At 50.5% G+C, this 10,113-nt stretch overlaps 1 protein-coding gene across 1 annotated transcript in view; it reads left to right on the forward strand.

Annotated features, from left to right (window-relative positions):
• The window catches only part of LOC147084192 (uncharacterized), a 28,221-nt gene extending 18,613 nt beyond the window's left edge, over positions 1–9,608 (forward strand). Inside the window, exon 3 of the mRNA XM_085979318.1 lies at positions 8,109–9,608. Coding sequence (XP_085835444.1) covers positions 8,109–9,465 — 1,357 coding nt within the window. The 3' untranslated portion in view covers positions 9,466–9,608. The remainder of the gene's footprint in view (positions 1–8,108) is intronic.
• Positions 9,609–10,113: the final 505 nt, after the last annotated feature.

A 10,113-nucleotide genomic window follows, 5' to 3' on the forward strand; every position in this document is an offset into this window, starting at 1 on the left:
TGAGGTCTGTTCAGCCATTTTTATGCCCTGGGCAATTTAAACAGTCCAAAACTCAAGAGTACATCTTTTAATAAAATGTACAATCTTAAAGTGTGCGATTTTCACAAAGTTCTTTGATTCCAGTGTCCAAGTGCTGCCTAGCTTACGAGCTTTTTAACGCAGCCTTTTGCAGTTCTGGGTATGTTTTAAAACATTGTCCAACCCAGAGACAATTTAAATCACACAAGTCTTCATCCATGATGTGGATTAATATTTCCCGATCTTCGGGGGTGAGGGGATTTTGCGATCCTACAGTGGTGGGTGAACGACTAGAGACCATTGTCAAGGACAAATTTAATTCTCACTTGGAGAAGCATGGATTAATAAGGGGCAGCCAGGATGGATTTGTTAAAGGTAAATCGTGTCTGATTAACCTGATTGAGTTCGCTGATGAAGTAACAGAGGGTTGATGAAGGTAGTGCATCAGATGTTGTATATATGGACTTTCAAAAGGCATTTGATAAAGTACCACATAAGAGACTTACTCTGAAAATAGAAGCAGAGGGAATTAAAGGGCCGATGGTAATTTGGGTATATAATTGGCTAAGGGAGAGGAGGCAGTGAGCAGTGCTGAGGGATGTTTTTCTGACTGGAGGGAGGTATGCAGTGGGCACCCCCAGGGGTCGGGATTAGGACCATTGCTTTTCTTGTTATATATAACTGACCTGGACTTGGGTATAGGTGAACAATTTCAAAGTTTACGGATGATACTATTTACTATGTTGCCAAGTTTTGTGAGTAGTAGTAGTAGCAGACTTCAGAAGGACAGAGACAGACTGTGAAATGAGCAGACACAAGGCAGATGAAATTAAATGAGGATAAGTGTGAAGTGATGCACTTTGGGAGAAACAACAGGGAGAGGCCGTATAATCTAAATGGGACTATTTTGAGGGGGTGCAAGAGCAGAGGGACCAGGGGGTCCATATTCACAAGTCTTTGAAAGTGCCACGGCAAGTTGGTGAGGCGGTTCAGAAAGCGTATGGGATACTTGGCTTTGTAAATCGGGCCATTGAATACAAAAACAAGGAAGTTACACTAAACCTTTACAAATCACTAGTTAGGAACATAGGACAGAAGGAGGCCATTCAGCCCCTCGAGCCTGTTCCGCCATTCAATGAGATCATGGCTGATCTGTGACCTAACTCCATACACCCGCCTTTGGCCCATATCCCTTAATACCTTTGGTTAACAAAAACCTATCAATCTCAGATTTAAAATTAACAATTGACCGAGCATCAATTGCTGTTTGCGGAAGAGAGTTCCAAACTTCTACCACCCTTTGTGTGTAGAAGTGTTTCCTAATTTCACTCCTGAAAGGTCTGGCTCTAATTTTTAGACTCTGTCCCCAGTCCTAGAATCCCCAACCAGCGGAAATAGTTTCTCTCTATCTACCCTATCTGTTCCCCTTAATATCCTGAAAACTTCGATCAGATCACCCCTTAACTTTCTAAATTCCAGGGAATACAACCCTAATTTGTGTAATCCCTCCTCGTAACTTAACCCTTGAAGTCCAGGTATCATTCTGGTAAACCTACGCTGCACTCCCTCCAAGGCCAATATATCCTTCCTAAGGTGTGGTGCCCAGAACTGCTCACAGTGCTCCAGGTGTGGTCTAACCCGGGTTTTGTACAGCTGCAGGGTTTTGGCCTCAGCTGGAGTCTTGTGTACAGTTCTGGGCACCACACTTTAGGAAGGATGTCAAGGCCTTGGAGAGGGTGCAGAGGAGGTTGACCAGGATGGTACCAGGGATGAGGGACTTCAGTTATGTGGAGAGACTGGAGAAGCTGGGATTGTTCCCCTGAGAGCAGAGAAGGTTAAGAGAAGACCTAATAGAGGTGTTCAAAATGATGAGGGGTTTTGATCGAGCAAGTAGGGAGAAACTGTTCACTCTGGCAAGTGGGTTGGTAACCAAAGGTCACAGATTTAAAATAGTTACTAAAAGAACTATAGGTGAAATGAGGAGAATTGTTTTCGTACAGAGGGTTGTTCAGATCTGGAACGCACCATCTGAAAGGATGCTGAATCAGGTTCCACAGGAACTTTCAAACAGTAATTGGACGAGTCCTTGAAGAGGACTAGTTTGCAGAGTTCTGGGGATAAAGCTGGGGTTTGGGACTAAATTGGACAGCTCTTTCAAAGACATGATGGGCACAGACACGATGGGCCGAATCACCTCCTTCTGTGCTGTTAGATTCTGTGATCAGTGTGAAGTCGCTGGTGTGTCAGCAGGTTGGATGACTGAGTGAATCCCTTCCCACACACGGAGCAGGTGAAAGTCCCCTCCCCAGTGTGAACTCGCTGATGTACCAACAGGCGGGATGACTGAGTGAATCCCTTCCCACACACGGAGCAGGTGAACAGTCACTCCCCAGTGTGAACTCGCTGATGTACCAGCAGGTCGGATGACTGAGTGAATCCCTTCCCACACACGGAGCAGATGAACGGTCTCTCCCCAGTGTGTAGGTGTTGGTGTCTCTTGAGCTCCCGGGAGCTTTTAAAGCTCTTCCCACAGTCAGAACATTTAAAGGGCCTCTCGTCAGTGTGAACTCGCTTGTGTACCTTCAGCTCCCCGGAGCTTATAAAGCTCTTCCCACAGTCAGAACATTTAAAGGGCCTCTCGTCAGTGTGAGCTTGCTGGTGTACCAGCAGGTTGGAGGGCCGAGCGAATCCCTTCCCACACACGGAGCAGGTGAACAGCCTCTCCCCAGTGTGTAGGTATTGGTGTCCCTTCAGCACCCCGGAGCTTTTAAAGCTCTTCCCACAGTCAGAACATTTAAAGGGCCTCTCGTCAGTGTGAACTCGCTGATGTGTCAGCAGGTTGGATGACTGAGCGAATCCCTTCCCACACACGGAGCAGGTGAACTGTCCCTCCCCAGTGTGGACTCGCTGATGTACCAGCAGGTTGGAGGGCCGAGCGAATCCCTTCCCACACACGGAGCAGGTGAACAGCGTCTCCCCAGTGTGTAGGTATTGGTGTCCCTTCAGCTCCCCGGAGCTTTTAAAGCTCTTCCCACAGTCAGAACATTTAAAGGGCCTCTCGTCAGTGTGAACTCGCTGGTGTACCAGCAGGTAGGATGACTGAGCGAATCCCTTCCCACACACGGAGCAGATGAACGGCCTCTCCCCAGTGTGTAGGAGCCAGTGTCCCTTCAGATACTGAGCGCTTTTAAAGCTCTTCCCACAGTCAGAACATTGAAATGGTCTCTCATCAGTGTGGACAAGTTGGTGTTGCTTTAGTTCCCAGGGGCTTTTAAAGCTCTTCCCACAGTCAGAACATTGAAATGGTCTCTCCTCAGTGTGAACTCCCTGGTGTGTTTGCAGGTGGGATGAACAAACAAATCCCTTTCCACACACGGAGCAGGTGAACAGACTGTCCCTGGTGTGACAGCGCCGTTGAACTTTCAATGCAGACGGGGAACTGAAGCCCTTCCCGCCGTCCCCACCTTTACCCGGTTTCTCCTCGGTGTGACGGAGCACGTGTCTCACCAGGTCAGGCGATCGGCTGAATCCGAGTCCACACACCGAACACGTGTGCGGTTTCTCTGCGTTGCGATCCCTGCTCTCTCCTTCCATGTGCAAAGGCCGATGATATTCAGGTCCTGATGAATCCAGCGACTCTGTCAGATCTTGATGTGATGTTTGGTCTGAGCTTCTCGCCTGTAACTGCTCCACTTCTATAACCCTGTAAATTGAGATCAGAAAAGGATCAGAGGCAAACTGTTGTTTACTTTTCCCCTTTCTGAACCTAGGGGCAGTGAAGCTGATTTTCTGGCCCCAGCTGCTGCACAGGTTGGTTGAAAGGATCAGCAGTAATGGTGGCTGTAATACCCACAAGGCCCCGGCTCTGCAGAAAGTGCTCTGTTGACTCTGAGTCCCGCGCATGTGCTCATGGCCCCCGCGCTCTCCCTCCTGCTCTACAATCGCCCATCCCGATCAGTCCGCAACACCCATGCTCAGCACACAAAACCCCGCGGTTGGAACATCGGGCGTGCATGCGGAGCCGCAACATCTGGTACGCGTGCGCGGCTCAGGTGGGGGCGAGTCGGTGTTTCGCCTCAGCCGCCAGGGAGGTGCGCATGCGCAGGACGACCCAACATTCTTCCCGTCAGCAATCACTCCCTCGTTTCTTTAATAAAAACAGAAAATGCTGGAAATACTCAGCAGGTCAGGCAGCATCTGTGGAGAGAGAAACGGAGTTAACGTTTCAGGTCGATGACCATTCGTCAGAACTGCTTGCTCTTTAGTGTCAGCCAGTGGCTCAGTGGGCAGCACTCTCGTCTCTGAGTCAGAAAGTTGTGGGTTCATAGTCCCACTCCAGAGACTTGAGCACAAAAATCCAGGCTGACACTCCAGTGCAGTGCTGAGGGAGTGCGGCACTGTCGGAGGTGCCGTCTTTCGGATGAGATGTTAAATTGAGGCTCTGGTTGCTCTCTCAGGTGGATGTAAAAGATCCCATGGCATTATTTCAGGAAAGAAAGACTTGCATTTATATAGTGCCACCAGATATCCTAAAGTGCTTTACAGCCAATGAAGTACTACAATGAAGTAGTCACCGTTGTAATGTGGGAAAGAGCAGGGGAATTATCCCCAGTGTCCGAGCCAATGTTTATCCCTCAATCAACATTAAAAAATGATAGATTATCTGGTCATTATCACATTGCTGTTTGTGGGATCTTGCTGTGCGCTAATTGACTGGCGCATTTCCTACATTACAACAGTGACTACACTTCAAAAGTACTTCATTGGCTGTAAAGTACTTTGGGACGTCCGGTGTGGTGAAAGGCGCTATATAAATGCAAGTCTTTCTTCCTTCACTGGTCTCACCAGCGACCTCTTCTGGCGGTTGGTTGATTGACAGCCGAGAGTCCGCGCATGCGCACAGGGAGCGGCGGTTTGGGCCGAGTCCGGCACACCGACCCCTCCCGGTCACCAAGAGTAATGACTGCGCATGCCCAGAGGAGACCAAACCCCCTCCCCCACTCGGAGCTGCGCATGCGCACTCGGATCCTGCCGGACGGAGTCGGCGCGGGGCCATTCCGGGGAAAGGCTTTGGTGTCGGTTCCAGAGTCGCGATCGGTGACGGGAAGTGAGTTTTCTCCGCTCCGATTGGGTGGAGAATGGCGCGGGGTGGATCGGGAGAGAATCGAGAGAAATAGAAAAACCTCAGAGTCCGCGAGGCCCCGGACCGAGCGGCGGCACTTGGACGGTGCACGTGATCTCCTCGGGGACACGTGACCCGGGCCCGCGGCCTGATTGACGGCAGCTTCCCACCAGTAGGGAGCGAGCGGGGCGGGGCTGGAGGAGCGAGCCGGCGGCGGGTCCTCCAACCAATCGGAGAGCCCGAGGGGCGGGACGAGCGGCACACAGTGGGCGGGGCTGGAGGAGCGAGCCGGCGGCGGGTCCTCCAACCAATCGGGGAGCCCGAGGGGCGGGACTAGCGCCGGCTGATTGTCTGATCCGCGGGGCAGCGAGTTTCTCCAGTCCCTTGTTCAGGGCCCGGGGCCCGGGGAGGCTGTGGGCCTTTATTCCCCACATTGGACACAAGGCTCTTTGGCTCACAACACACTGGCTCAGGTTTTAATAGAGACTTTTTAAATTCATCAATAAAAGCAGATAAACCTCGTGCTTCTGTGGCACAAACTTTCTAATATTTTATAGAATCATAGAATGGTTGCAGCACAGAAGGAGGCCATTCGGCCCGTCGAGCCCGTGCCAGCTCTCTGCAAGACCACTTCAGCGAGCCCCACTCCCCGCCCTTTCCCCGTAACCCTGCACATTTCTTTCCTTCAGGCACTTTTCCAATTCCCTTTTGAAAGCGGTGATTGAATCTGCCTCCACCACCCTTTCAGGCAGTGCATTCCAGATCCTAACCACTCGCTGCATAAAAAAGTTTTTCCTCATGTCGCCTTTGGTTCTTCTACCAATCACCTTAAATCTGTGTCCTCTGGTTCTCGACCCTTCTGTCAATGGGAACAGTTTCTCTCTATCTACTCTGTCCAGACCCCTCATGATTTTGAACACCTCTATCAAATCTCCTCTCAACCTTCTCTGCTCTGAGGAGAACCACCCCAGTTTCTCCAGTCTATCCACATAACTGAAGTCCCTCATCCCTTATCCCTGGAACTATTCTTGTAAATCTTTTCTGCACCCTCTCTCTGAGGTCTTCACATCCTTCATAAAGTGCGGTGCCCAGAATTGGACACAATACTCCAGTTGTGGCCGAACCAGTGTTTTATAAAGGTTCATCAGAACCTCCTTGCTTTTGGACTCTATGCCTCTAAAGCCCAGGATCCCGTATACTTTTTTAACCACTTTCTCAACCTGCCCTGCCACCTTCAACGATTTGTGTACACATACCCCCAGGTCTCTCTGTTCATGCACCCACTTTAGAATTGTACCCTTTAGTTTATATTGCCTCTCCTCGTTCTTCCTACCAAAATATATCAGTTCGCACTTTTCTGCGTTAAATTTCATCTCCCACGTGTCCGCCCATTCCACCAGCCTGTCTATGTCCTCTTGATGTCTGTCACTATCCTCCTCACTGTTCACTATACTTCCAAGTTTTTTGTCATCTGCATATTTTGAAACTGCCCTGTACAGACAAGTCCAAGTCATTAATATATATATCAAGAAAAGCAGTGGTCCTAGTACCGACCCCTGGGGAACAGCACAGTGCACCTTCCTCCAGTCCAAAAAACAACCGTTCACCACTACTCTCTGTTTTCTGTCACTTTGCCAATTTCATATCCATGCTGCCACTGTCCCTTTTATTCCATGGGCTTCAACTTTGCTGGCAAGCCTATTATGTGGCACTTTGTCGAACGCCTTTTGGAAATCCATGTACACCACGTTAACCGCATTGCCCTCATCAACCATCTCTGTTACCTCATCAAAAAACTCAATCAGAATCAGAGCGGCCGGGCCCGGCGGACGTGCGGCCAGGGACCCGGCACCAGGAAACCCAGGGTGCAGCGCCTCCCCCAGACAGGAGAAACCACAACTGGATCGACACAGCAGAGCCGCCAATCCAGAGCCGGCTTGTATCAGGGCGGGCGCTGAATGCAGAAGTCGGTCCCTGGCCGCCTGTGTAGGTCTTTTTGTTGCTTCAGTTTGAGCTGGAGTGGAGATGGAGGAGAAGCTGCTGGGTTTAACCCCCAGTACTTCTGAGCCCAGGAGAACCCAACAATTTCCAACGTGGGACTGTCAAGGGAGGTGGACTCTGGGGGAGATTACGTTGTTAGACACTGTCCCTACAATGTAAAAGAGTATTGTTTTAGGAACAAGTATTTCTGTAGAGGCTTTTAATCCAGTTTACATATACAGATTTGTTTTAATTCATTCTTGGGATGTGGGCGTCACTAGCAAGAGCAGCAAATATTGCCAATCCCCAGTTGCCTGTTGAGAAGGTGATGGTGGGCCGCCTTCTTGAACTGCTGCAGTCCGTGTGGTGAAGGTACTCCCACAATGCTGTTGTGTAAGGAGTTCCAGGATTTTCACCCAGTGATGATGTAGCAACGGCGATATATGTCCGAGTCAGGATGGTGTGTGACTTGGAGAACTTGGAGGTGAATGTGCTCCCATGCACCTTCTGCCTTTGTCCTTCTAGGTGCTGGAGGTTGCAGGTTTTGGAGGTTCTGTCAAAGTTCTGGCCGAGTTTCAGATGTATAAAGTCCATCTCCTTCGCCCCCTCCCACTCACCTCTCTCTTTCTCTCTCTCTCTCTCTCTCTCTCTCCTCCCATAGAGGCCAGAGGCCCAGACCAGGTGGCAGATTCCCTTCACTGAGGGACATTAGTGAACCAGTGGGATTTTATGACAATCCGGCAGCTTTCATGGTCACTTTTTTCTCGTGCCGGCCCCACAAATAACCAGATTCGTTGAGCTCAATTTCACAACCTGCCTCTTTAGTGGGTTCTCTCTCACGCTCCCTGTTTTAAATTCATTTTGCAGGGTATTAGAAGGGGAGGATTTGCAGACGGGAAACTCAAACCAAACATCACGTCAAGATCTGACAGTCACTCGATTCATCAGGAACTGAATATCATCGGCCTTTGAATATGGAAGCAAATAGCACCGTTCACACCGGGGAGAGGCCGTTCACCTGCTCTGAGTGTGGGAAGGGATTCACTCAGTCATCCACCCTGCTGACACACCAGCGAGTTCACTCTGGGGAGAGGCCGTTCACCTGCTCTGAGTGTGGGAAGGGATTCACTAATTCATCCCACCTGCTGAATCACCAGCGAGTTCACACTGATGAGAGACCTTTTAAATGCTCGGACTGTGGGAAGTGCTTTAAAGGTTCCGGGGAACTGATACACCATCAACGTGTTCACACTGATGAGAGACCATTCAGGTGCTCTCACTGCGGGACTGGGTTCAGGCAGTCACCTGACCTCACGGTCCACCAGCGCATTCACACTGGGGAGAGACCGTTCACCTGCTCCGTGTGTGGGAAGGGATTCACTCGCTCATCCACCCTGCTGACACACCAGCGAGTTCACACTGATGAGAGACCTTTTAACTGCTCGGACTGTGGGAAGTGCTTTAAAAGTTCCGGGGAAATGATACGCCATCAACGTTCTCACACTGGGGAGAGACCATTCAGGTGCTCGCACTGTGGGACTGGGTTCAGGCGGTCATCTGAGCTCACTGTACACCAGCGCACTCACACTGGGGAGAGACCGTTCACCTGCTCCGTGTGTGGGAAGGGATTCATTCGCTCATCCACCCTGCTGACACACCAGCGAGTTCACTCTGATGAGAGACCTTTTAAATGCTCGGACTGTGGGAAGTGCTTTAAAGGTTCCGGGGAACTAATACACCATCAACGTGTTCACACTGACGAGAGACCGTTCAGGTGCTCTCACTGCGGGACTGGGTTCAGGCAATCATCTGACCTCACTGTCCACCAGCGCACTCACACTGGGGAGAGACCATTCACCTGCTCCGTGTGTGGGAAGGGATTCACTAATTCATCCAACCTGCTGACACACCGGCGAGTTCACTCTGAGAGACCTTTTAACTGCCCGGACTGTGGGAAGTGCTTTAAAAGTTCCGGGGAAATGATACACCATCAACGTGTTCACACTGACGAGAGACCGTTCAGATGCTCTCACTGCGGGACTGGGTTTAGGCAGTCATCTGACCTCACTGTACACCTGCGCAGTCACAGTGGGGAGAGGCCGTTCACCTGCCCTGAGTGTGGGAAGGGGTTCACTCAGTCATCCCACCTGCTGAGACACCAGCGAGTTCACACTGGGGAGAGGCCGTTCACCTGCCCTGAGTGTGGGAAGGGATTCACTCAGTCATCCAACCTGCTGACACACCAGCGAGTTCACACTGGGGAGAGGCCATTCACCTGCCCTGAGTGTGGGAAGGGATTCACTCAGTCATCCCACCTCCTGACACACCAGCGAGTTCACAAGTGACTGCAGGGGTTGGATTCTGTTGTTGCTGCTGCTGTTAATCACATCCAGGATGGAACCATGTTCATTCTGACAGGCGGGGATTGTTTCTGCTGATAATAACTCCAGGAACTGGTCTGGAGTTTAATATTCTGGATATATGTCAAATAAATCAACTTTGTTTTAAACACATTGTTGTAGATTTTTGTCTTTCCCACCTGAGTGTTTAGCATCACCTGGCTGGAGCTCAGAAAGGACAATCTGGGGGAGGATCGTACGGTGGTAACAGAACTCCAGCCTGGACACAGTCCTTCAGGGCCACACTGAGAGGGCAAACGGCACTTTGGTCTTTCTTGTCTCTCTTCACTGACAGCAAAGTTGCCGTGCGGGTTAATCTCGAGGCGTGTGAGAAACGTGTCCCAGCCGCTCTCTGCCATGGTTCAGAGCTCCGAGGCACGGAACAGAAGGCTCCTTTAGGAATGTACCAAGTGCTTTTTTTTAATGGCATTATTAACCTGTGTTGCTACTTTTAGTGGTTTGTGTATCTGTATCCCTGGATCCCTCTGCTCCTCCAGCCCATTTAGACTCTTAGGGGGAAATTTGGTGGCGCCCCCTTTGGGTCGCTAACGTCGCCGGGGCTAATTTTAGCCCCCTGAAAAAGTTAGCGCCCCT

Source organism: Somniosus microcephalus, unplaced genomic scaffold (assembly GCF_052327205.1).
Source record: "Somniosus microcephalus isolate GS21.2 unplaced genomic scaffold, FLI_Smic_1.0 unresolved_chr9, whole genome shotgun sequence".
In the NCBI taxonomy this organism is placed as follows: Eukaryota; Metazoa; Chordata; class Chondrichthyes; order Squaliformes; family Somniosidae; genus Somniosus; species Somniosus microcephalus.